Source organism: Narcine bancroftii, chromosome 10, assembly GCF_036971445.1.
Source record: "Narcine bancroftii isolate sNarBan1 chromosome 10, sNarBan1.hap1, whole genome shotgun sequence".
Lineage (NCBI taxonomy): Eukaryota > Metazoa > Chordata > Chondrichthyes > Torpediniformes > Narcinidae > Narcine > Narcine bancroftii.
The window spans coordinates 15,304,150-15,330,794 of NC_091478.1; the positions used below are offsets into that span (position 1 = coordinate 15,304,150).

Consider the following 26,645-nt stretch of genomic DNA (forward strand, 5'->3'; position numbering starts at 1 on the left):
GTAGTCTTCTCTTCTAGCCTGCGCTGTAGTCTTCTCTTCTAGCCTGCGCTGTAGTCTTCTCTTCTAGCCTGCGCTGTAGTCTTCTCTTCTAGCCTGCGCTGTAGTCTTCTCTTCTAGCCTGCGCTGTAGTCTTCTCTTCTAGCCTGCGCTGTAGTCTTCTCTTCTAGCCTGCGCTGTAGTCTTCTCTTCTAGCCTGCGCTGTAGTCTTCTCTTCTAGCCTGCGCTGTAGTCTTCTCTTCTAGCCTGCGCTGTAGTCTTCTCTTCTAGCCTGCGCTGTAGTCTTCTCTTCTAGCCTGCGCTGTAGTCTTCTCTTCTAGCCTGCGCTGTAGTCTTCTCTTCTAGCCTGCGCTGTAGTCTTCTCTTCTAGCCTGCGCTGTAGTCTTCTCTTCTAGCCTGCGCTGTAGTCTTCTCTTCTAGCCTGCGCTGTAGTCTTCTCTTCTAGCCTGCGCTGTAGTCTTCTCTTCTAGCCTGCGCTGTAGTCTTCTCTTCTAGCCTGCGCTGTAGTCTTCTCTTCTAGCCTGCGCTGTAGTCTTCTCTTCTAGCCTGCGCTGTAGTCTTCTCTTCTAGCCTGCGCTGTAGTCTTCTCTTCTAGCCTGCGCTGTAGTCTTCTCTTCTAGCCTGCGCTGTAGTCTTCTCTTCTAGCCTGCGCTGTAGTCTTCTCTTCTAGCCTGCGCTGTAGTCTTCTCTTCTAGCCTGCGCTGTAGTCTTCTCTTCTAGCCTGCGCTGTAGTCTTCTCTTCTAGCCTGCGCTGTAGTCTTCTCTTCTAGCCTGCGCTGTAGTCTTCTCTTCTAGCCTGCGCTGTAGTCTTCTCTTCTAGCCTGCGCTGTAGTCTTCTCTTCTAGCCTGCGCTGTAGTCTTCTCTTCTAGCCTGCGCTGTAGTCTTCTCTTCTAGCCTGCGCTGTAGTCTTCTCTTCTAGCCTGCGCTGTAGTCTTCTCTTCTAGCCTGCGCTGTAGTCTTCTCTTCTAGCCTGCGCTGTAGTCTTCTCTTCTAGCCTGCGCTGTAGTCTTCTCTTCTAGCCTGCGCTGTAGTCTTCTCTTCTAGCCTGCGCTGTAGTCTTCTCTTCTAGCCTGCGCTGTAGTCTTCTCTTCTAGCCTGCGCTGTAGTCTTCTCTTCTAGCCTGCGCTGTAGTCTTCTCTTCTAGCCTGCGCTGTAGTCTTCTCTTCTAGCCTGCGCTGTAGTCTTCTCTTCTAGCCTGCGCTGTAGTCTTCTCTTCTAGCCTGCGCTGTAGTCTTCTCTTCTAGCCTGCGCTGTAGTCTTCTCTTCTAGCCTGCGCTGTAGTCTTCTCTTCTAGCCTGCGCTGTAGTCTTCTCTTCTAGCCTGCGCTGTAGTCTTCTCTTCTAGCCTGCGCTGTAGTCTTCTCTTCTAGCCTGCGCTGTAGTCTTCTCTTCTAGCCTGCGCTGTAGTCTTCTCTTCTAGCCTGCGCTGTAGTCTTCTCTTCTAGCCTGCGCTGTAGTCTTCTCTTCTAGCCTGCGCTGTAGTCTTCTCTTCTAGCCTGCGCTGTAGTCTTCTCTTCTAGCCTGCGCTGTAGTCTTCTCTTCTAGCCTGCGCTGTAGTCTTCTCTTCTAGCCTGCGCTGTAGTCTTCTCTTCTAGCCTGCGCTGTAGTCTTCTCTTCTAGCCTGCGCTGTAGTCTTCTCTTCTAGCCTGCGCTGTAGTCTTCTCTTCTAGCCTGCGCTGTAGTCTTCTCTTCTAGCCTGCGCTGTAGTCTTCTCTTCTAGCCTGCGCTGTAGTCTTCTCTTCTAGCCTGCGCTGTAGTCTTCTCTTCTAGCCTGCGCTGTAGTCTTCTCTTCTAGCCTGCGCTGTAGTCTTCTCTTCTAGCCTGCGCTGTAGTCTTCTCTTCTAGCCTGCGCTGTAGTCTTCTCTTCTAGCCTGCGCTGTAGTCTTCTCTTCTAGCCTGCGCTGTAGTCTTCTCTTCTAGCCTGCGCTGTAGTCTTCTCTTCTAGCCTGCGCTGTAGTCTTCTCTTCTAGCCTGCGCTGTAGTCTTCTCTTCTAGCCTGCGCTGTAGTCTTCTCTTCTAGCCTGCGCTGTAGTCTTCTCTTCTAGCCTGCGCTGTAGTCTTCTCTTCTAGCCTGCGCTGTAGTCTTCTCTTCTAGCCTGCGCTGTAGTCTTCTCTTCTAGCCTGCGCTGTAGTCTTCTCTTCTAGCCTGCGCTGTAGTCTTCTCTTCTAGCCTGCGCTGTAGTCTTCTCTTCTAGCCTGCGCTGTAGTCTTCTCTTCTAGCCTGCGCTGTAGTCTTCTCTTCTAGCCTGCGCTGTAGTCTTCTCTTCTAGCCTGCGCTGTAGTCTTCTCTTCTAGCCTGCGCTGTAGTCTTCTCTTCTAGCCTGCGCTGTAGTCTTCTCTTCTAGCCTGCGCTGTAGTCTTCTCTTCTAGCCTGCGCTGTAGTCTTCTCTTCTAGCCTGCGCTGTAGTCTTCTCTTCTAGCCTGCGCTGTAGTCTTCTCTTCTAGCCTGCGCTGTAGTCTTCTCTTCTAGCCTGCGCTGTAGTCTTCTCTTCTAGCCTGCGCTGTAGTCTTCTCTTCTAGCCTGCGCTGTAGTCTTCTCTTCTAGCCTGCGCTGTAGTCTTCTCTTCTAGCCTGCGCTGTAGTCTTCTCTTCTAGCCTGCGCTGTAGTCTTCTCTTCTAGCCTGCGCTGTAGTCTTCTCTTCTAGCCTGCGCTGTAGTCTTCTCTTCTAGCCTGCGCTGTAGTCTTCTCTTCTAGCCTGCGCTGTAGTCTTCTCTTCTAGCCTGCGCTGTAGTCTTCTCTTCTAGCCTGCGCTGTAGTCTTCTCTTCTAGCCTGCGCTGTAGTCTTCTCTTCTAGCCTGCGCTGTAGTCTTCTCTTCTAGCCTGCGCTGTAGTCTTCTCTTCTAGCCTGCGCTGTAGTCTTCTCTTCTAGCCTGCGCTGTAGTCTTCTCTTCTAGCCTGCGCTGTAGTCTTCTCTTCTAGCCTGCGCTGTAGTCTTCTCTTCTAGCCTGCGCTGTAGTCTTCTCTTCTAGCCTGCGCTGTAGTCTTCTCTTCTAGCCTGCGCTGTAGTCTTCTCTTCTAGCCTGCGCTGTAGTCTTCTCTTCTAGCCTGCGCTGTAGTCTTCTCTTCTAGCCTGCGCTGTAGTCTTCTCTTCTAGCCTGCGCTGTAGTCTTCTCTTCTAGCCTGCGCTGTAGTCTTCTCTTCTAGCCTGCGCTGTAGTCTTCTCTTCTAGCCTGCGCTGTAGTCTTCTCTTCTAGCCTGCGCTGTAGTCTTCTCTTCTAGCCTGCGCTGTAGTCTTCTCTTCTAGCCTGCGCTGTAGTCTTCTCTTCTAGCCTGCGCTGTAGTCTTCTCTTCTAGCCTGCGCTGTAGTCTTCTCTTCTAGCCTGCGCTGTAGTCTTCTCTTCTAGCCTGCGCTGTAGTCTTCTCTTCTAGCCTGCGCTGTAGTCTTCTCTTCTAGCCTGCGCTGTAGTCTTCTCTTCTAGCCTGCGCTGTAGTCTTCTCTTCTAGCCTGCGCTGTAGTCTTCTCTTCTAGCCTGCGCTGTAGTCTTCTCTTCTAGCCTGCGCTGTAGTCTTCTCTTCTAGCCTGCGCTGTAGTCTTCTCTTCTAGCCTGCGCTGTAGTCTTCTCTTCTAGCCTGCGCTGTAGTCTTCTCTTCTAGCCTGCGCTGTAGTCTTCTCTTCTAGCCTGCGCTGTAGTCTTCTCTTCTAGCCTGCGCTGTAGTCTTCTCTTCTAGCCTGCGCTGTAGTCTTCTCTTCTAGCCTGCGCTGTAGTCTTCTCTTCTAGCCTGCGCTGTAGTCTTCTCTTCTAGCCTGCGCTGTAGTCTTCTCTTCTAGCCTGCGCTGTAGTCTTCTCTTCTAGCCTGCGCTGTAGTCTTCTCTTCTAGCCTGCGCTGTAGTCTTCTCTTCTAGCCTGCGCTGTAGTCTTCTCTTCTAGCCTGCGCTGTAGTCTTCTCTTCTAGCCTGCGCTGTAGTCTTCTCTTCTAGCCTGCGCTGTAGTCTTCTCTTCTAGCCTGCGCTGTAGTCTTCTCTTCTAGCCTGCGCTGTAGTCTTCTCTTCTAGCCTGCGCTGTAGTCTTCTCTTCTAGCCTGCGCTGTAGTCTTCTCTTCTAGCCTGCGCTGTAGTCTTCTAGTTGCTTGCTCTTATTCCTGGTTTTGACTGGGTATCTGCAGTTTGTGCCACCAGGTTGCCATAGATTACCAGCAATGAAAACAAAAATGTTGTCACATGTAAGGGGAACTATTTGCCCTTTTCTTCAAAAATAGCCAACAGGTCAATAGCAAACAAACCAATAGCAAGTGAAACTACAAATATATGAAGATGCTCTCAAAACCTACATTTTAAATACATCATGTATTGCAGCAGGAATATCTACAAAAGGGAAAGGTTGACCAATTAGGTTACTGTGTGACATCATGAACAAATCCAGAATTTAAGGATGCTTTGCTTATACATTATTATTGCTAAGTCCCACCTAGGATTTCTAGCCTCCAGCATCAATATGTATGTGTGTACTTAACGTGAACTCCAGTTCCACAGTTTGTGTTTATTTGAGACTGATATTGTCTGCTTTATATGTGGCTGACAGGCAGGATGCCATTTATTCCATACATCATTTGATCTTTTTAAAAATTAAGGCACTTCACACAATGATTCTTCCAACTACTACAGTTCAGAATACAGTATATAGCTTGCATTTCTTCCAAGAATTAATCACCAGGAACATAATAGAATGCCTTCTAATGATAAATGTTTTGATTTCAGCTTGCCTAGACTGGTGTAATGTGATTTCGCTTATTCAGACATCAACTTAACTGCTTCAAAGCTTTTAGTTGCTTTGGTAAAATATTGTCAAGCAAACATAGATTTACAACATCATTATGGGGTAAGCAGTGCATAGTTAACTAGACAAAGAATGTCAAATAAGTGCCTGCAGAGTGTTTTGAAACAAGGCAGCTCATGATCTTGTAACCTTATGGCAATTAATTTTCTACAGTGGACACAGCCATAAAAGCCAGTGTCACTGAAATTATATTTTTCCACACATCTACTTTGCTCTCTGCCATATCCATTCTAATACTACAGTTATCAATTCTTCAGAATAAACAACAAAATACATTTAACAAACAATACTGAAATGATCCTTCTTTGTCAATTCTAGTCACTGTTTACATTATGCATAAATCAGATTAATCACTGTGGGTTGACTCTGAATGTACAATATGCATCCCTTCTTTGCCATTTAATTAACTCTTTAAAATTATAATCACTTAAACATTATTCTCATATTCCAAGAACAAATGGATTGCAGCATTCCATGCTCTTGGGTACCAGTAGATTTAACTATGAGTAATACATGGCTAATTTTGTCCTGTTTCTGTAACTAATTTAGAGCCTTGCATTTAAACATGATATAAATCAGAGGTGGTAATGACAATATTCATTTCTAAGCATACAAGGTAAATTGAACAAAAATAACTTTGTATTCATGAAGACTATACTTGGCATTCTTTGCTTTTGCCAGAAGGGACATCTATAATCTTCAACCAATAGTAGGCATTGCATAGGAATCATTTAGTAGTTTCCCCATGTAATTGTCATTCAAGATATTGGCAATGACAACTGTACAAATATTTTTTCCAACAAACAAAATATCCATTTAAACTTTTACCCAGAGTTCCTTCCAGATTACTACGATTTATGTCATGGGAATGCAATTAATTATTTTAAGGATAAATATGAATTTATAAAGAATGTAGTAAGAAACATCCATAATATGGTACATAAGATGTATGTTGATTGTGCATGCCTTTTCTAACATCGGCTGAAATATCTATTTCATCTGCAGAGCTGGGCGCTAAACATCTCTAGCATTGGCATACAAAATCAGAAAGGGTTACCTTATAATTAGGAATTTATTGCAAGAAGGTTCTCCATCAGCCACCGTTCATGAAATTCGCAAGAGATCTTTTGGACCAGAACAGCTATCGAGTCAAGAAAGAATTACCTCTCCCACCAGAGGTGAACCATAGAATATTACAGCACACAAACAGGCACATTTGCCCACCTCAACTGTGCCAAACCATTTTTCCTACCTCGTCCCACTGACCTGCACCCAGCCCATAGCCCTCCCATCCATCCATGTTCCTATTCAAATTCCTCTTAAATGTTAAAACTGAGCCCACATTCACCACTTCATTTGGCTGCTCATTAAACACTCCCACCCCTCTGGGTGAAGAAGTTCACCCTGATGTTCCCCCTAAACTTTTCCTCTTTCACTCTTAACCCATGTCCACTGGTCTGCATCACACCTATCCTCAATGGAAATAGACTACTTAAATTTACTCTGTCTATCCCCCTCAATTTTAAATACCTCTAACAAATCTCCCCTCATTCTTCCATGCTCCAGGGAATAAAGTCCTTTCCCTGCAACTCAGTTCCTGGAGTCCAGACAACATCCTAGTGAATTATTTTCTGCATTTTTTCTATCTTATTTATATCTTTCCTCTAGTTAGGTGACTAAAAGCTCCCTTTACAACCTATCTGTGGCTGTGACATCAGTTTCAAGGAATTATCTGTATTCCAGATCCCGCTGTTCTACCACTCTCCTTAGTGCCCTACCATTTACCATACATGCATGTCCTTTCTTGGTTTGTCCTTCGAAAATGCAACACCTCACTTGTCTACATTAAACTCCATCATCCCATTTTTCCAGCTGGCCCAGATCCTTCTGCAAGCTTTTTAAGTAATCTTCACTGTCCACAACACCTCCAATCTTAGTGTCATCTGCAAACTTGCTGATCCAATTTATCACATTATCATCATCTAGATCATTGATATAGATGACAAACAACAATGGTCCCAACACCGATCCCTGAGGCACACCACTAGTCATAGGACTCCAGTCTGAGAAGCAATCCACCACCACTCTCTGGCTTCCCCCATCCAGCCATTGTCAAATCCAGTTCACTACTTCACCATGAATACCAAGCATCTGAACTTTCCTGACTAACCTCCCATGTTGGACTTTATCAAAGTCCATGTAGACAACATCCACAGCCTTTCCTTCATCAACTTGCTGGTAAACTCTTTGGGGGAAAAAATCTATAAGATTGGTTAATCACAACCTACCATGCACAAAGCCATGTTGATTATCCCTAATCAGTTCCTGGCTGCTATCCAAATATTTGTAAATCCAATATTTTAGCACACCTTCCAATAAGTTACCTACTTTTGACATCATGCTCACTGGCCTGTAATTTCCAGGGCTACCTTTGGAGCCTTTTTAAGCAATGTGAGCTACCCTCTGATCCTCTGGAACCACACCCATGGCTAAGGACATTTTAAATACATCTGCCAGCGCCCTTACAATTTCTGCACTAGACTCATTCCAGGTCCAAGGGTATATCTTGTCAGGTGCTGGGAATTATCCACTCTTATTTGCTTTCAAACAAGACTCATTCAAGGTCCAAGGGTATATCTTGTCAGGTGCTGGGAATTATCCACTCTTATTTGCTTTCAAACAACAAGCACCTCCTCCTAATCTGTAGAGGTTCCATGGTCTCAATGCTGGTTTGCCTCACTCATGAAAAAAAAAAATTAAAATCTCACCCCATCTTTTTTGGGTCCATACATAGCTGACCACTCTGATCTTCAAGAGAATTGATGTTGTCCCTTACTACCCTTTTGCTCATAATATACCTGTGGAAACCCTTAGGATTTTCTTTCATACTGTATGGCAAAGCAACCTCATGTCCCTATGCCTGCGATACACCCCTCCCTTCTTACGAAGTCAATCCCAAACATCCCTCAAAAACCAAAGTTCCCTATGTCTGCATACTTTACCTTTAATCCTTTAATTGTCTGCCTTTCCTACAGTACTCCTTGCATTAAAATAGATGCACCTGAGAACATTTCCACCACATACAACCTATTGACATCTGATGCTGCATGCAATTTTCACATAATCTTTTCACTCCTCCACCTCTATCTGCTCTGTCACTCTGGTTCACATTCACATGAAAATCTAGTTTAAACCCACTAGAGGGGGACTAGCAAACCTTCCTGCAAGGATATTAGGCTCCCTCCAGTTCAGATGCAAACCTTCCCACCTTCCCTGAAAAAGTGCCCAATGATCCAGAATGCTGAAGCTCTCTCCTGCACCACATCTTTAACCATGTGTTAAGTTGCATTATCCACCCATTTCTAACCTCACTGTCATGGGTAGTAACCCTGGAGCTCCTTTTCTTCAACCTAGCACAACTCCTTGAACTCTCCTTCCAGGGCGCTCTCACCCTTCCTACCAATAACATTAGTCCCTACACGGACCAGGACATCTGGCTGCTCATCCTCACTCCTGAGAATGCCTGGAACTCCATTTGAAATATCTTGGACCCTGGCAACACATCATCCAAGAATCTCAATCCCTCTCACAGAACTTCTTATCTGTTACCCCAACTACAGAATCCCCTATCACCATAGCTCACCTCTTCTCCTCCCTTCCCTACTTAGCCACAGGACTGGACTCCTTGCCAAAGGCGTGATTGCTATGTCTTGTTCCTGGTAGGTTTACACCCACCCTAATGGTATCCAAAATGGCATACTTGTTATTGAGTGGAAATGGTCACAGGGGTGCCCTGCACTGCCTGCCTGTTCCTTCTCCCTCTTCTGACTGTCACCTGTCTACCCTCCTCCCGCCTCCTAGGTGTGATCGTGTCCCCTATAACTCCCGTCTATCACCCCATCAGACTCCCAAATGATCCAGAGTTCATCCAACTCCAATTCCTTAATTTGGTTTGTTAGGAGCTGCAGCTGGATGAACTTCTCATAGATGAAGTCATTGGAGATACTGCTGGCTTCCCTAATGACCCACATTCTGCAAGAGGAGTATTTCCCTGCTTTTGTTGCCATTCCCACCGTCTTTGAGGCCAGGATCATTATTTTACAGTCATGAAATTCTGTTCAGTGAAACTACCATGTCACAGGTAGCTTGATGCCATGCATATATACTATAGTTCAGGAATCTTGGCAAAAAGAAATGTACAGTGCTTGATTCATACTGGGTTAATTGCCACAAGCAAGGTTCAATAAGGTGACTTCCTTGGAGATGCTGTGATACCCCGACTGTGATCAGTCTCAGAGTTGAAGTAAAAACACTGGAGAATCTCAGCAGGTCAAACAGTATACTTTATACAGTATATAGAAGATATATAACCAATGTTTTGGGCTTGAGCCCTTCATCAAGGTATGGATAAAATGTAGGCAGGTGCCCAAACAGAATGGTGGGAGGAAGGGCAGGGAGAGGAGCACAGTCCCAAAGGCAGGCAGATAAGGGAAGATGGGCACACCAACAAGGGAGAGGGAGGATGACTCTGAATAGCGAGGGAATGGATTAGAGAGCTGGAGGATAAAAAAGGGAAAGGGAGGGAGAACAGCAAACAGGCTAGCAGAAACCAGAGGTCAATGTTAATGCCATCCAGTTGGAGAGTGCCCAGACAGAAAATTAAGTGTTGTTCCTCCAATTTATGAGTGGTCTTTGTGGGACAGTACATGAGGCTATGGACAAACCCAAGCCAGTGTTGAATTGACCATTAGGCTGAGTAGGTTTAAGCCTCATGGCTCAGAAAGGAGGGTGCCAGCAAACAAATTGGTTATAGCAATCGCCAATTGGTGACAAATGGTTTTTTTTGGAACCGGTCATCGATTGGAGCCCAGCTCAAAACACTGACTTCTTTTTCTCCCTCTTGTGGGTTGTGTTCAGCTTCAGACCACAGCATCTGCCGTCTCCTTGTGTGCTTCCAGTCACTTGGATGTCAGAAGAGTAAGTTCCCAGTTGGATCAGGGATTGCATGCCACACATGCATGGTTTGCTGCACTCCAAGGTGCGAAATGATATTCGATTTATACTCAAAGTAAAATCGGAGAGCAGTGAGTAAAAATGTTTTATTTAAAAACTGAATTCATTAGCTGCAAATTGTGCCCCACAGTTCATTTTTGACTTCCCCAAGGGGAAGGTTCGGAGTTGGGAGCTCTGGTGCACAGTAGACCAAGGAGAAGGATCAAAGTCAGACATCAACCCAGCGGTGGGAAATACCTGTGGGTCACTGGGATAGATTGAGCTCTGGCACGAGATTAATTGCACAAGGTCCATCCAAAGACGAACATTTGCTTTGAATTTATCTGTCCTTAATGATCACCAACTGTTCAGGTGAGCATCAATTTTCAGCACTGAAGAGGATCAAATCTATTTGCACTCAACAATGAGCAACGAGAAACTTAGTCATCTTGCACTCATGCACATTAAATCAGAGAGGGTTCATTAGGTTGATCTACATGAAGTTAACAAGACTTTTGTAAACCAAAAACATGAAAGCTGTTTTCTTTACAAATGTAAAGAAAATGAAAAATAAATCAATAAAAGGCCTGTAATTGACCTATATTATACATGTAGTACAATGTATATACTAAAATACAAGTTATTTAAGACATTTTCTTCAAAGAAGGGGGGGAGGGGGCAGGTGGTAGTTAATCTGCCACTGTCCTGAGCGAGGGAGCAGGGCGCAGAATTGAAGTGGTTGGCCGCTGGGAGATGCCCGTCATTGATGCGGACAGAGCGTCTGAGTGTGGCTAATTCGCAGGAAAGCGTGCCTCTTACCAGAGAGGCTCGTTTGCATCTTGCAGGCGAGTGATGTGCATTCTCGCCCCTTCCCAGCCAGGGATTGCGCTCCACGCCCGTGCCTATCCGACGAGTGCAGAGCCCGGCAGGTGGGGTTCAGACAAGTACGTGACTCGCCGACAGCCAGGCTCAACCGCCGAAGGCTTCGGTCTCAACAGGGATGCGTCCAAGCAGTAGACACACGCCGCCAACACACTGCTGGGAATAATCGCACCTGCGTCGAGTGTGGTTCGATCCTACTCCTGGCCACAGGGGAATCAATTCTCCCCTCCGGTGGCTCAGCTCCAGGATCCGCGGGATTGAAGTGCACCAACATCTCTGCCCTGAATTTTAACACCGTCCCCTCCCATTAGCACGAGGGTTTCGGCGCAGACGTGAGAGTCCCAAATCCGAAACCATCCCGTTCCCAGGGCGATGTGCATGGGTGGATTTGCAGCAATGAAATTGGAACAGTCGGGCTCGTCCGACGCGACGCTAGTGGGTGCAGCAACAAATCCTGCGGACCTCCACCGTTCTGGCTATCCGCGAATCTCACTATAGTCCTTAGAGATAGAATGTACTGATTCTATTTATACAAAAGCCTGCTTAAAAAGACACAAACGCATGCAATGCTTTCTTTCCCCCGTTAAGTCCGTGTCTGGAACAAAAAATAGATCAGCAGCGGTCTATACAGAGAGATGAAAAGCACTGGCTGAGAAATGTTACAGGCTGGAGTCACTCACCTCGAGTGGACATGGCTGGGAAGAGGTATTTATTCGGTCAGGAGGACAGAGGAGGAGGGAGAGGCGGCGAAGTGGGATTCAGTCTCCCCGAGAGCTGAACCGGAGACCCGAGTTGGCTTCCCACTCGGCGCGGTGGCGTTTCCCGAAAACAACAAGTGCAGGAAACCAAGCCCACTTCAGACTGAGACGGATGGCAGCGGGTGAGACGGGCGCCTCCTTTTACACAGCATCACCCAGGACCAAGCCATCGAAAGATCATGCAACAGCCCGCAATACACAGCCGCCACCACCCCCCACAGCCTTTCTCCTTCACGTCAATCCTTGAAATGCCATCATATCGTATTTTAATGCAGATCGGACTCAATTGGCATTATCTTCAAGGGTCTACTCATTATTCACTCCACAGATCGACATCAGATATGATCTGAAGTAGCTGCAAAAAGTATTCACAATATTAGCAGCAATAATCGGTACGTTGTCCTCAAACATCAGCAGACGTTATTCACAACACTATAAATATTTAGCCACGGAGTATTTCGGTGTAATTTTAGAAATTATGCAAAATTATCATGAAAACAGGAGAGAACACCTGCGGATAACGCAGGAGTATCGTGTGACACTCGTTAAAAGCACGAGTAAAACGTTTGAAAGGTTGGCCAAAACCTATTTAAATCCGCACAATCCCCTAACCCACTGATTCTCCATTCTCAGCATTGGCCTGTTTTTCCTTTGACTCTGGTCTTTCGTCGTTCCTTCGACAAAATGTAAGACCCATAGTTTCATTATTGAAGGAAAAGCAACGTTTATATGATTTATTTACCTAAAGGAAGATTGTTTTCTCTCCCATTGGAAGTGATTTGCATATTGACCCAAGTAGGTAATAAGTAACAACTATTAGCTGTTGGATTGCCACTAATATCCCGGCTGGATAACAAGTAATCAAATCCATGAAAAATGACAATTAAGTTAGGTATAAAAATCGTGTTAAACAAGAAAGTCCGCAGGTGCCTGGGTCCAGTGCAATGTACACACGTGCTAGAGTATCTCACGTCGGAGGTCTCAATGTTTTGGAACTGCGAATAAGCCCAGGGACAAGCAAAAACTGGCAGGTGCCTGAATAAAAAGTTGGGAGGGGAGGAAGAGCAGAGGCTAACAGGTGCCATATCTGCTCAAGTAATAGTTGAGGTTTGGGGATCAAATTTTGGGGTTGAGTTTTACACCGATGTTAATTTTGACTGCGGTTAAGTACCTGCATCATTCAAGGCCTAAGTTTGATGGTGCATAAGGCTATGGACAGAAATTTCACTATGGGAATAGCGTTTTGAATTGAAATGGTTGGCTACTGGGTGGTCCCTGTAATTGCAGCCGATAGATTTAGAGGTGCTCACAAAATAATCTCCCAGTCTGTGTCTAGTCTCGGATATAGAAGAGGCCCATCGGGAGCACTGGATGCAGTAAATGACATCTGCAGTTTCTCAAGTGAAGGGTCTTTTCACTTGGATGCATTGTTTGGTGGTGAGGGAGGTGGAAGTGCATTTCTTGTGGAGAATGAGGGGGATCTCATTGAAGCATTTTGAATATTGAAAGGGGAGGATAGAACCTATTCAGAAAGCTAGTATCACATGGTGGGAGGTTCTTGGACAAGAGGGCACCACTTCGTGATTGAAGGCTGTCCAATTTAGAACAAAGATGTGGAGGTTTTTCTTTAGCTAGAAGGTGGTAAATCTGTGGAATTTATTGTGGAGGCCAGTTCATTAGGTGCATATAAGGCAGAGATTGGTTCTTGGTTAGCCTGGGCATCAAAGGTTATGAGGATAAGACTGGGCAGTGGGACTGAGTGGGAAATTGGATCAGCTCATGATTAAATGGTGGGGAAGACTTGATGGGCTGAATAACCCATTTCTGCTCCAATGTCTTCTGGGCTAACATCCAGCCTTTTGTATTCGAGGTATTCAGATGTTATATTTATTGTCAGAGTTCATACATGACATCACAAACAACTCTTGAGGTTCCTTTTTCCTGCAGGCAGAATTACCACTAATTGGTAGTGTAAAAATTAACTGCACGTTGCGTGGAAATGTAAACAGAAAATGTATGTAAACAAATTGTGCAATAAAGAGAGAGCAAAGAAAATCAATAAGGTGCACAAGTAAGAGTCTTTAAATTAGTCCCTGATTGAGTGTTGTTGAGTCTGATAGTAGAGGGATAGCAGCTGTCCCTGAACCTGGTGGTGAGAGTCTTGTGGCACCTATACCTCTTTCCTGATGGCAGCAGCGAGAACACAGCATGTGGTGGGGATCCTTGATGATTGCTGCCCTCCGGTGGCAACATTCCCTCTAGATGTACTCAAGACTGGAATGAGTTTTGCCTGTAATGTCCTGGGCTGTGTTAAGTACCTTTTGGAGTACTTTATGCTCAGGGGTGTTGGTGTTCCCATACCAGACCGTGATGCAGCCAGTCAGAACACTTTCCATCACGCGTGTAGAAATTTGCCAGGGTTTCTGATGTCATGCCAAACCTCGGCAAACACCTAAGGAAGTAGAGGCACTGTTGTCCTTTCTTTACGATAACATTGGTGTGTTGGTTCCAGGAAAGATTCTCCAAGATAATGACTTGCAAGAACCTAAATGTGCTCATCCTCTCCACCTCTGATACCCCAGTGATCACTGGATTGTGTACCTCTGGCTTTGCTTGAGGTGAAAGGTAAGACTTCAGAAGCATTGGAGTGCATTTGTATTATCTCCATTTTTCCTATCTCCCAACCAATATTTATTGATTCCAATTCCATATGCTACTATTTTTGTTAAAAGTTTCTTCTGTAAAACATTATTCAATGGATTGAGGAAGCTCATATTTAGCATTCATTAACATTTGTTTACCAATCATATCCGTTATCACCTCAACTACATGATTTATATTTTACAAGTGGATTTATCTCCGTGCTTAGCTCCTGCTTATTCATGTTTTCAGTTGTGTCCTAAATAATCTTTGACTGACCAGTTACCAGATAGCACTAATGCATGAAGATGAAAAGGAAACATGAAATCATCTCTTTATGTAAGTTATACAATTTGGTGACATTGATTTAGTTTCATTTGGCCTCATGTTCAGCATAGATCTTGTTGGCTTAAGGGCTTGTCCCTGTGATGTTCTGTTCTATATTACGACTGTGACTATGTAGAGCTCGTCGAAAGAACCAAAGACTTGTTGATCCAAACCAAGGCTTTTATTAGCAAAAGACTGGAGCTCTTCACAGGTGGCCGACCAGTCCGGAATGATCCGACCTGGCTAGGGACACAACCCTTTAAGGCCCAGACAATAGGTGTGGCTTAGCCACACTGTAAGCACAGTCTAGATACAGTAACTATATACACTATGTACATTGGTGATAGATCTGTACTATCACATTCACCCCTTCTTGGAGAACTGACCCTGGGAAAAAAAAACAAAAACGAGGGAGAGAATGAAAGGAAGGGGTAGGTCAAGGACTGTAGCGGTCAGGGGGTCTGACCATCCGGCGTGACCGCCGTGGTGCCGGGATTGGGGTCGCTGGAGTGGTGTCGCCAGCGGGCTCGTCGGGTGCGACTGCTCCGTCACTCAATTCCCCAGTCGTGTTGTCGGCAGGGTGGCCCGGGTCATTGGGGTGCTGTTGGTCCTTCTGTTGCGGCACGGGGCCTGGAGAATAAAGAGTTGGGGAAGGTTGGGTTGGGGGGTTTGCTGGGTATACCGCGTCCTGAGCTAGGTCCCGCACCGAAACAGTGTCCTCCCGCCCGTCTGAGAACTCAACGTAGGCGTAATGTGGGTTCGCGTGGAGTAGAGTCACTCGGTCGACCAAGGGGTCGTTCTTTGAGTGCCGGACGTGGCGTCGCAAAAGGACGGGGCCAGGGACGGTGAGCCATGCCGGTACAGTGGTTCCTGATTCGGATTTCCTCGGGAAAAGGAACATCCTTTCGTGGGGGGTGGCATTTGTTGCAGTACATAGGAGGGAGCGGATGGAGTGTAAGGCACTAGTGAGAACCTCCTGCCAGTGAGAGGTGGGGAGACCTTTAGACCGGAGAGCCAGTGTAACCGCTCTCCATATGGTGGCATTCTCCCTCTCGACCTGGCCGTTACCGCGTGGGTTATAGCTCGTGGTCCTGCTTGAAGCAATACCACACTCCAGAAGGTACTGTCGCAGCTCTGCGCTCATGAATGAGGACCCCCATCACTGTGGATGGAATTGGGGTACCCGAAGATGATGAAAATACTGTGAAGGGCCTGTATCACTGAGGTGGCAGTGGTGTCTGGGCAGGCCACAGTGAATGGGAAGCGGGAGTACTTGTCGATGGCTGTAAGGATGTAGGTATTACGGTTGGTCGATGGTAGGGGCCCCTTAAAGTCTACGCTAAGATGCTCGAAGGGGCGGGTGGCTTTGATAACGTGGGAGTTATCTGGACGGAAGAAGTGGGGCTTGCATTCAGCGCACACCGAACAGGCTCGGGTCATGGAGCGGATCTCCTCGACTGTGTAGGGTAAGTTGCGCGCCTTGACAAAGTGAGCAAACCTAGTGACCCCTGGATGACAAAGCGCCTCATGGAGTTTCCGTAGTCTGTCCATCTGTATGCTGGCGCACGTCCCCCTGGAGAGCGCGTCAGGCGGGTCGTTGAGCTTACCAGGCCGGTACAGGATGTCATAGTTAAAGGTGGAGAGTTCGATTCTCCATCTGGCGATTTTGTTGTTTTTTATCTTACCACGCTGGGTGTTGCTGAACATGAAGGAGACCGCGCGTTGATCAGTCAACAGTGTAAAGCGCCTCCCAGCGAGGTAATGTCTCCAATGACGCACCGCTTCAACTATGGCCTGGGCCTCCTTCTCGATCGAGGAGTGTCTACTCTCTGGACCCTGGAGGGTTCTGGAGAAGAAGGCTACAGGCCGACCGGCCTGGTTCAAGGTGGCTACCAGGGCGAAGTCGGATGCATTGCTCTCGACTTGAAATGGGACAGACTCATCGATCGCGTGCAGCGTCGCAGCAGCGATGTCGGATTTGATTCGATCGAAAGCCGCTGTGGCTTCGGTCGAGAGGGGAAAGGAGGTGGTCTTGGTAAGAGGACGCGCCTTGTCGGCGTAGTGTGGAACCCATTGGGCGTAATACGAGAAAAGGCCCAGGCAACGTTTGAGAGCTTTCTGGGTATGTGGGGGGGGGGGGGGGGGTAAGTCCATTAGGGGACGCATGCGGTCAGGATCTGGCATGCTCGTCGAAAGAACCAAAGACTTGGTGATCCAAACCAAGGCTTTTATTAGCAAAAGACCGGAGCTCTTCACAGGTGGCCGACCAGTCCGGAATGATCCGACCTGGCTAGGGACACAACCCTTTAAGGCCCAGACAATAGGTGTGGCTTAGCTCTCAGCCAATCGCTGTAAGCACAGTCTAGATACAGTAACTATATACACTATGTACATTGGTGATAGATCTGTACTATCACAGACTATATGTCAGAAGTTTTATTGGTTACGCAGCATATTGGATGCACATTTCTTTTATTCCATTTACTTTGTTTGACCATATCCATGACTTGGAGATGGTGGATCAGAGATGAAATAGTATAATATTTACAGGTATGGTTGATGTAATCTCATTGAAACATTTAGGTTTTTGGAGGAATTGCTGAATCAAGGCGGAGATGCTGATTCCTGCAGTTAGTAAATCTTGAACTGGAGAGCTGATTTCAGGATAAAGGGTGGATAATTTAAAGTAAAGATAGAAATAAATTTAAAACTATTGGATTGCAAAAGGCTGGAACCCCATCATCCATTGCCTGAATGCCCATTCACTGTAGATCCTTCCCCATCCAACACCAGCACTCATAGTATCTTGACATCCTGCACCTTTACAGTTTCTATTTCTCCTCCTCAACATATCTATTTACTGCCTTTCTACAAAAGGGTTCCCAAAATGCTTTTTTTCCCCAAGATGCACATTTGGTCATCCATTGCTACACCTTGCCTTTTGAAGCATTCCTGTCTGATTTGCCACAAGTCCTGTAGACTGCCTTGGATTAGTTGTAGATGCTGTGCAGAAATTTTCTTGTGATCTGGGTATTGGTAATGAGGTCAGAGATTATGGGAAGGATGGACTTTCTCCTCCAGTTGTTGACATCCATGTATCCCACATTGGGTAAACATTTTGGAACATAACCCAGAGTAAACTTAAGTTGTAGCTTTAATAAACTGTGTGGAAAATACTTAATTGGAGGAAATTCAATGCTTACAAAACCTCGAAGTGTACAAACAGGCAACTTTAATTACTTCAATTCTGGAAAATAGACAACCTTGAGTTTTTAATATATGAAACCAAAGCCCAAGCAAATTCTTCATTTTCAATCTGATGGTTACACTAGTGGACTCTCAGTCAACAACTGAGTTGAGTCTATCCTGACTTCCACTAGCATTGCGTCTCCCAGAAAACTAAATTACAAATCCTGCTAGTTCTACTTTCTTGTAAGCAAATTTGTAGATGGTGTTATTAATTGTACCGAGTCACAGTCATAGGGTGTAAAGTGAGTAGGGAAGGGGGCTGAGAACACTGTCCTGCAGTGTTCAGGAATTGATGGAGCTTGTGGATGAGATCATTGTTAAAATTTAAATACACAGCATGGTAACAGGCCCTTTCAGCCCACAAACCTATGTTACCCAATTGACCTACACCCATAGTACATTTTGAAAGGTAGGAAACTGGAGGACCTCGAGGAAACCCACGCAGACATGGGGAAAACGTATAAACTCCTTGTAGTGCAGGATTCAAACCCCGGTCCCAGTCACGAGCGCTGTAACAATATTGCGCTAACTGAAGTGTTAACCATGCCTCACCATACCAATTATTCTTACCAATCATCACTGATTGTGGTCTTGAGGTGAAGAAATCCATGATCCAGTTACACAGTGAGGTATTGAGGCCCAGTTTTAAGGGGATGATGGTGTCGAATGCTGAAATATAGACGATAAAAGTGTATCCTGATGTATGTGTCTTTGCAGTCCAGGTGTTCCAGGGCTTTGTGTAGAGCCCGTGAGAAGGCATCTACTATAGACCTGTTGTTGCATTCGGATTCTTGTTTTAGATTAGGATTGAGTACTGGAACTTTTTTGCATGCAGTTTGGTCTTGTGATAGGGTACAACCATTTTGGGGAAAAAGTTAGGTTGATTTTGGAGAAACTATTTAAAATTAAATTACCATTAGATCCAGAGATTAATTTGTTGGGTTATATGGTTTCTTTGATTGGCTTGGGGGTTAGATAAGTTTCAAATTGGATTTGTATGTTTGGTGTTATCTGTGGCACGAAAATGTGTAGCAATTATTTGGAAAGACAATGTAGAGATTAATATAGTACGTTGGCATAATGAATTGAGATCTTGTATTTATATGGAGAAAATAACATAATTTTGTTAAAATGTGGTCATCTTATTTAGAATATATGGGTTTGGAAATATCTTAATATTGTATGTTTTATGTTTTTTTGGCTCCCCTTGAGGGGGCTGGCTAAGGGAGGGAGGTGGGTTTATTGTATAAAAATCTTTTTTTTCTGTTGTATAAAAAAGTTTTTTCTGTTGTTGCTATTGATTTTTAAAGTTTTTAAATAAAGTTTAAAAAAAAAAAGACCTGTTGCTGCAGTTGTCAAATTGGAATGGATCCATATCGCTGCTCAGACAGGTGACTTGCTTCAACACCATCCCTTCAAAACACTTCATCACTGTGGATGTGAGTGACTGGTTGGTAGTCATATGACAGGTTACCACTTTTCTTGGGCACGCTCTCCTTTCTTTAAACATGCAATATGGTTATTTTATGATCATTTCATTCAAATGTAGGATTGTCATTTGTTGCTCAATGAACACGCTCAGCTTCCCCTTCAAAGATGGGGAATGATTAAGAAAATATTTTGAATGTATTGGATAATCAGCTTATTGCACCCAAGTTCATTGGGAAATCAATGAAGTGGCATTGCAATCTGAGCACATCTTTTTGAGAAAAAAGAGATGCTGGAGGGACCCTGGGTCAGGCAGCATCCAAAGATAAAAATAGTCATCATTTTTGGTTGTCAAGACTACTTTGTGCATTACAGTAATGCCCATATCTTTTACCACCTAAACCTAAATGTTTGTCCAACTAAAAATCATCTCCTATAATCTTTCCTTTTCATGGCCAATGTCTCTTCCATTTTCTGGATTTATGTAGTTAAATTTGTATACAAGTTACTACCATAGGAATTGTTAGTTATATATTTGAAGACAGGGTCCATTTGGTTCTCACTTTTCACACTACCACCCTCCACATTAAACTCCAGCATTTCTGCCAACTTTCACATGATCCCTTCACCAACCACATGGTTCCCTGGATAAATCTCTGCAAGACACCCTAGTCTGCCGATAGTAAAATTGAGGAAAAACTTGTCCCATTTGTCCTGGCAGCCTTGAACCTAACATGAACATGGATTTTGCCAACTCTACAAAACACGACACCTCCATCTTTTATCACTGTTTCCATCTTTTATTTTCCTGTTCCTATGTTTTAAATTTTTCTCTTCTCCTTCACTCCCTTCTACCCTGCTTGTTTCTCCACCTTTCACACCTTTTGACCAATGCCCTACTTCCTCAACGCCCCTTGCCCAGGTTCTTTCTCCCTTCACCTACATAAAATACCCCCTTTATCTTTTGTCTCAATAAAGGGTCCAGTTCCTAATCATTTCTTCCCCTGGATTCTATCTGACCTGCTGAGTTCCACCAGCAACGCTTTCCTGATAATTCATTTACTGCAGACATCCATTTACTGTTGTGTCCTGCTCTCTAGTGGTAAACTCTTGGCATTGCAGCGAGCCTCTCAAATTTATAAATTGGAGGCATGAAATTGCAGAATCACCCTTTTTCAGCCAGAAATGTTTAATGCATAGGAATGACATGGTATTGTCAGGACCAGGAAATTGACCTTTTTGCCTGATCCCATCTGGGCTCTATCTCCATGCAGATTTGCAATCTGTTTTGTATATTTTGTTCAGCTGCGGTTTTTGTCTGAGAATCAAAGACTTTGAGTTGATTTGAATTTAATTAATGAATTGTTTGTCATGTGTAGAGATGCAATGAAAAGTTTTGCATACTATTTTGGCAAGTCAACCCCTACTTGGGTATAGTAGGAAGTGCAATAATAAAATAAAAATGTAATGTAGTAAGTCAGAGTACAGGGCATAGATAGTGTTACAAGAACAGTATAGAGGAAAGTACAATTATAATAGTGTAAGGGTATAATCTTTTACAATGAGAGGAGCATTTGTGTCTGAAAACAGGAAAGACATTGCTGTGTTGAGTTTGAAATTTTACTCTGTTTAAATCGGTCTAGAAAATGTAAGTTCCTCTGTCACATTACATTATTTCCTTTTTCAATATTTATTGGATTTTACAGAAATGGTACACAAGTCAAAACTGTTAAAGGTAATATATAAAAAGGAATATGCATAAAAAACAATTATATAAAAATAAAACTATGATAAACAAACTCAATATCACAGTCAAACAGAAAAAAGATGCAAATACTTAAATGATTGCAAAATATGGCTATATTGAAAAGGACTAAAAAAAAAACTTTTATACTCTACTACAAATTCTAACTTCTGTAATATGTGAGGCCAACAGTTAAACTGTTCAGTTGTGTCATGTATTTATTTTGATAGAAAATTAATTTTTGATGGCTCGGGGGCCATCAGGTCTTAAAAACACCATTTGCAGCATAACTGGTTGAAAACTGGCAGGCACATGACCGTTTGGCCCTTCACTCCTTAAATATTTCTGTATGTGGCCCGCACCAAAAGGGTTTGGCTGCCCTTGCCATAAATTATTCTTGTGCTCAAACAAATGATGCCTTGAATAAGCCTAGATAAAGGGTCCAGACCAGAGAAGCTGCCTCACCTGCTGAGCTCCTCCAAGAATTGTTTGTTCGATTCAGCATCTGGAGTTTCCAATATCTTTCAATGGCTCATCCAAGTGCGAAATATCATTGCTCCGCCCCCCCAGGCGCCCCGCCCCCCCAGGCGCCCCGCCCCCCCAGGCGCCCCGCCCCCCCAGGCGCCCCGCCCCCCCAGGCGCCCCGCCCCCCCAGGCGCCCCGCCCCCCCAGGCGCCCCGCCCCCCCAGGCGCCCCGCCCCCCAGGCGCCCCGCCCCCCCAGGCGCCCCGCCCCCCCAGGCGCCCCGCCCCCCCAGGCGCCCCGCCCCATCAGGAGGGACTGGAAGCAGATTGGGAGACGCCGAGGCTCTGTTCGGCACAGTCGCGTGGATCTCCTAATGGCCCCCCCCATTTCAATTCCCCGCCCCGCCCCCTTGCAGGCCCATCCGTCCATAATCAATTCTCACCTCTGCTGATCATTTCCAATTGGCACCTTTTGTTGGTCTGGACTCCTCCCCAAGCCGGCTCTGCCAACCCGACTCAGTTCCTCTTCACCGCCCCCTGCGTCCGACTTGCGCTGCCGCCGGCATTTCAGGTGGCCCGGGAACGAGCGCGCAGTCTGCGTCACGGGGCTGCTGTGCATCAGCGGTGGTGCGCCCCCCGACGCCGGGAGGACCGCCGGCAGGAAGAGGAGGGTTCCGCGCTGCCTTGCGTCAGCGGTGGTGCGCCCCCTGACGCCGGGAGGACCGCCAGGAGGAAGGGGAGGAGAGGAGGGCTCGGCGCTGCCGTGCGTCAGCGGTGGTGCGCCCCCCGACGCCGGGAGGACTGCCGGCAGGAAGAGGAGGGTTCCGCGCTGCCGTGCGTCAGCGGTGGTGCGCCCCCTGACGCCGGGAGGACCGCCAGGAGGAAGGGGAGGAGAGGAGGGCTCGGCGCTGCCGTGCGTCAGCGGTGGTGCGCCCCCTGACGCCGGGAGGACCGCCGGCAGGAAGGGGAGGAGAGGAGGGCTCGGTGCTGCCTGCGCCCCTGGCGATGGGAGGGTGGCGGTGCGGCTGGGACGGACGGGCAGTCAGCGCGCTTCCCTGCCACGGTGTCGGCTGTCCGGGGCGGGAGTGTTGGCTCTCACGGTGGTCGGTCGGGCCGACCGCTTCCTGCGGGGGACGGACGCGGGGGGGAGGGGGGTGGGGAGGGACATCTCTCTGCTCTTATTTCAACGGGGTGTGGGTGGAGGCCGCATGAACAGGCAGGCTGGATCGAACCAGGAAGAAGATTGAGGAATCCAAGGAGAAATTGCGCCGGGACATCCGCGAGTCCAAGGCCAAGATGTTCACCAAATTCACCAGCATCCTGCAGCAGGCCGTGGAGGCGGTGAGTGCCGGCCCCTCCGCCCTCCCCCTGACCCCTCTCTCTGCCTTCGCACCAGGCCCTGTCGCTGGCAGCCGAGAGACCACCTTTCAGGGAGAGCGACAATCTTGGCCCCAACCCCTTCAGATTAGATCGTCTCTATTTTATTATCATCCCTCCTCGCCCACTTTCTGCTATTCCCTTTCTCCTGGGAGCAGCAGAGCGAAATAAAAGCCTGCCACTGCTGCTGTTCTGGAAGCCAGCGGAGTTTCTCCCCCCCACCCTCTGGCTGGTGCACCCCCCCCCCCCGACTGGTGCACCCCCCCCCCCCCGACTGGTGCACCCCATCCCCCCCGGCTGGTGCACCCCATCCCCCCCGGCTGGTGCACCCCATCCCCCCCGGCTGGTGCACCCCCCCACCCCCCGGGCTGGTGCCCCCCCCACCCCCCGGGCTGGTGCCCCCCCCACCCCCCGGGCTGGTGCCCCCCCCACCCCCCGGGCTGGTGCCCCCCCCCGGGCTGATGCCCCCCCCGGGCTGGTGCCCCCCCCCGGGCTGGTGCCCCCCCCCGGGCTGGTGCCCCCCCCCGGGCTGGTGCCCCCCCCCGGGCTGGTGCCCCCCCCCGGGCTGGTGCCCCCCCCCGGGCTGGTGCCCCCCCCCGGGCTGGTGCCCCCCCCCGGGCTGGTGCCCCCCCCCCGGGCTGGTGCCCCCCCCCCGGGCTGGTGCCCCCCCCCCCGGGCTGGTGCCCCCCCCCCGGGCTGGTGCACCCCATCCCCCCCGACTGGTGCACCCCCCCACCCCCGACTGGTGCACCCCCCCACCCCCCGGGCTGGTGCCCCCCCCCACCCCCCGGGCTGGTGCCCCCCCCCACCCCCCGGGCTGGTGCCCCCCCCACCCCCCGGGCTGGTGCCCCCCCCCTCGGGCTGGTGCCCCCCCCCTCGGGCTGGTGCCCCCCCCCTCGGGCTGGTGCCCCCCCCCGGGCTGGTGCACAGTACCCCGCCACCTTGGTCTGCTTCGAGCAATAATGCACCTTTTGTTTGTTTCGTGGCAAATTCCAGCAGAGACCTGGAGGAAATGACCATTTCTCCTTCCAAAGCAGGCTGGGGGAAATGCCTGTTTATTTTGGCTCTGCTGTGTTCAAAGAAAGAAAACAAAGCAGGCGCTAAAAAACGAAACAAGCGTGATTACCAATGCAGAATTTCTGAATAAAGGCACACTCTTTCAGTTGTATAAATGCACTAGCTGTTTTTCAATATTCCCTGTGCCTTTTAGGGAACCTGCATGCATACCTCTAACCAACTATTGTTCAGCATAGTAAAACCATGGGGTGGGATAAACATTGTGAAAATAAAGCACATTTGCTTCGCTCCTTATAGACAGGCATGTCTTCATCCACTTGCTCATCTCTGCTACGTGAAGTGCTTTGAGGGAGACGTTTGTAGACAGCAAATGGCATTCCAAAGTCATTTTTTTTTATCGGCGGATACTTGGAGTCGATGGAAAGTAACTTTTTAAAAAGATTTTTAGTTGCAGTTACAATCTCACTTTAAGAAAATTGGAGATGATTCGACTCTAATGCTTATTGGATATTTTGACTCTGGTGGTGCAGGTTTTATTTGCTGAAGCATAGAAAATTACACACCAATATTTCACAGAGGTGCAAAAGGGAATGTAGACACCCACAACAGGAGTCTTGACAGTTTGGGGGGAAAAGGAATGATGGATTACTAGATTTGAGATGTGGACTGTGCAGAAGGGAGATAGTTTGGAAAGTAGTGTGGCAGAGGTTGTTTTAGAGAAGCTATCAAGACTAGGTTTAAATTAGTTCATGAAGAAAATTGAGTGTTTTCCCCACGGTGTCATCATGGCTTACATTTGATTTTTGTACAGTTGTGTATTTTCCAAAAAATTTGTGTGTAAGTTTATATGTTAAACTCGATTTTTAAAAATATTTGAAAAAGAAGACATTTAGGCAACGGGGATGTGCTTCCAACATCGACTTATGTGCCGAACTGGCTTCATTTTGGTTTTTTCAGTGAATGCAAGGTCTCAAATGTATATCTGGCAAATTAGTTGACCCCCACTTTTGAGGGTTTTACGACTCAACTGGCACATTTGTTTTTGAGTAAATGTATTACTTTTGAAATAACGCTTTTAATTATATGAAAAGATTGTCCTTCAGCAAACTGTGATGTAGGTTCACATTTATCAACAATATTAGTAATCAAATTTGGTCATGTTGCCATTGGGTTTCAGTCAAGAATTTATCACTTGATTTCAGAGGTTTTCTACGTTCTGCTAAATCTCACTGTCTGCTTTTTATTTTGATTCTTTTTTTTATGCTGAACTAGATAATTAATTTCTTTATTCATCTTTTTCTGTACCCCAACAAATGGAATATTTCTTCTGTGTTGAAAGAAGATTTGCCTTCATCAGTTAATACAGACCTCATTTTGTAACCAGAGAACTTGCTCTTGTAAACTAAGAGTTGGACTGTGTTTCCTAACCTTTATTATTTTAACTATGTAGGTTCACATTTAAATAAATGGGAGTTACAGAGATGGAAGAGATAGCTGCAAGATATTGAACTTGGACCCTTGAATTTACATGGGCCAATTAATATGCTAATCTTTAATTGTAGAAAGGCAGGTTTGATGAAACTTGCAGATTATATCTGTCTAATCTGTATTTAAATTTGTTCAAATTGCAATCAGCAGAAAAAAAAAGTTATTTAACACATTCTCTTGGAGTCGGGTTGCCTTGTAATAAGCTATTTCTTTATTTTTTCCATTCTCATGTGGTTGAGGAAAATGTGCTTTAATTTCACTTTTAAGGGTTCTGAGGTGACATGTGGCCAATATAGGAACTGTGACTTTTCAATAGATGGGGCAGTAGGTGTCCAATGTGGTAGGTGGACGAGTAGTTATGAGGTGGTGCCTTCCTGCTGCTTATGGAGGGCAGATGTGATCCATGGGCAAGCCATCAATATCATCCTGAATATTCCTTCACCACATTGAATGGTCATGAATTAGGAATCCCCAAGAGTTGAAGTGTTGGAAATTTTGAAGGAGGGTTTTGGAATTTTCTTGAATCTTTTCCTCTTTCCACCTGGTAATCCCTTCCATTGGCAGTCTAAGAATAGTGTTCTGGAGGTTCTGTTCTCAGGCATGCTTGCCTGTCAGAGCTGATTTAGTGAAGTTAAGGACTCAGAACTATAAATGCTGAATTGGGATGAGACAGTGGTGTCAGTTTGATTATCTTCCCAGTGTAGGGAATGGTGAATCTCAACATTTTTGGAATATTTTTGATTTTTAGAGACTCTCAGAATTCAACAAATAGTTCAATCTCTTGTTCTCGCTCACACACTCTATTTATGTTCGGGTAGAATACAAGCACCTTCTGCTCATATTCCGCTGCCCCCCCTCCCCAAACCATGAATCTCAGTGTTTATGTCTGTTTTTGCCAAGAGGTAACTTATAAGATGCAGTAAATGAACACATTTTTCAGTGATTTGCCATTGGCTTTTATTTTTACAGGGCAGTATGGAATAGCAGGGCAAGTGTCTCCTATTTCAAAAGGACAGAAATGAGGCCATTTGGCCCATCAAGTAAATGCCAGATCTGAGAGATCCAATTAATGTTACTCCACCCATTCTCCTGTAACATTCTCTTCCTCACTCTCATTGATGCTCCCTCGTATGCTGCCAACAGCAGAGGACCTTAGACTTGTGGACATTGTACTGTATGTAAAACTTTTAAATGTTTCATTGAACAAGTTGGCCATTGCCTGGAACCTAGCCTCTTTTTGAGCATATGTAAACTCAAATAAATCTGTAAATAGCAGCTCAACTAACAAGGGTCACATTATCTATTTTTGTGGTGGATAGGTTCTTAATTAGCCAGGATATCGAAGGTTATAGGGAAAAGACCAGGCAGTGGAGCTGAGTGAGAAAATGGATCAGCTTTTGATTGGACTTTGCAGCAGACGATGGGCTTAATAGCCTATTTCTGCTCCTAGATGGTCTTGTAACTTGGTTCAGAACTTTAGTTCTGGACCTGAATGATATTTGTTGAA

General features: G+C 46.4%; 2 protein-coding genes across 3 annotated transcripts in view; one reads left to right on the top strand and one right to left on the bottom strand.

Moving 5' to 3' along the window:
• ablim1b (actin binding LIM protein 1b) overlaps nt 1–21,915 on the bottom strand; it is a 284,014-nt gene extending 262,099 nt beyond the window's left edge. Inside the window, exon 1 of one of the 2 annotated variants that reach the window (XM_069900016.1) lies at nt 21,700–21,915. In XM_069900016.1, coding sequence (XP_069756117.1) covers nt 21,700–21,712 — 13 coding nt within the window. In that variant the 5' untranslated portion in view covers nt 21,713–21,915. Of the gene's footprint in view, nt 1–11,327; nt 11,601–21,699 lie in introns of those variants that run through there. The other variant, XM_069900015.1, reaches the window with a different exon arrangement.
• A 484-nt stretch (nt 21,916–22,399) lies between these two features.
• fhip2a (FHF complex subunit HOOK interacting protein 2) overlaps nt 22,400–26,645 on the top strand; it is a 52,655-nt gene continuing 48,409 nt past the window's right edge. The window contains exon 1 of the mRNA XM_069900012.1: nt 22,400–22,597. Within this exon, the coding sequence (XP_069756113.1) occupies nt 22,553–22,597 (45 nt within the window). The 5' untranslated portion in view covers nt 22,400–22,552. The remainder of the gene's footprint in view (nt 22,598–26,645) is intronic.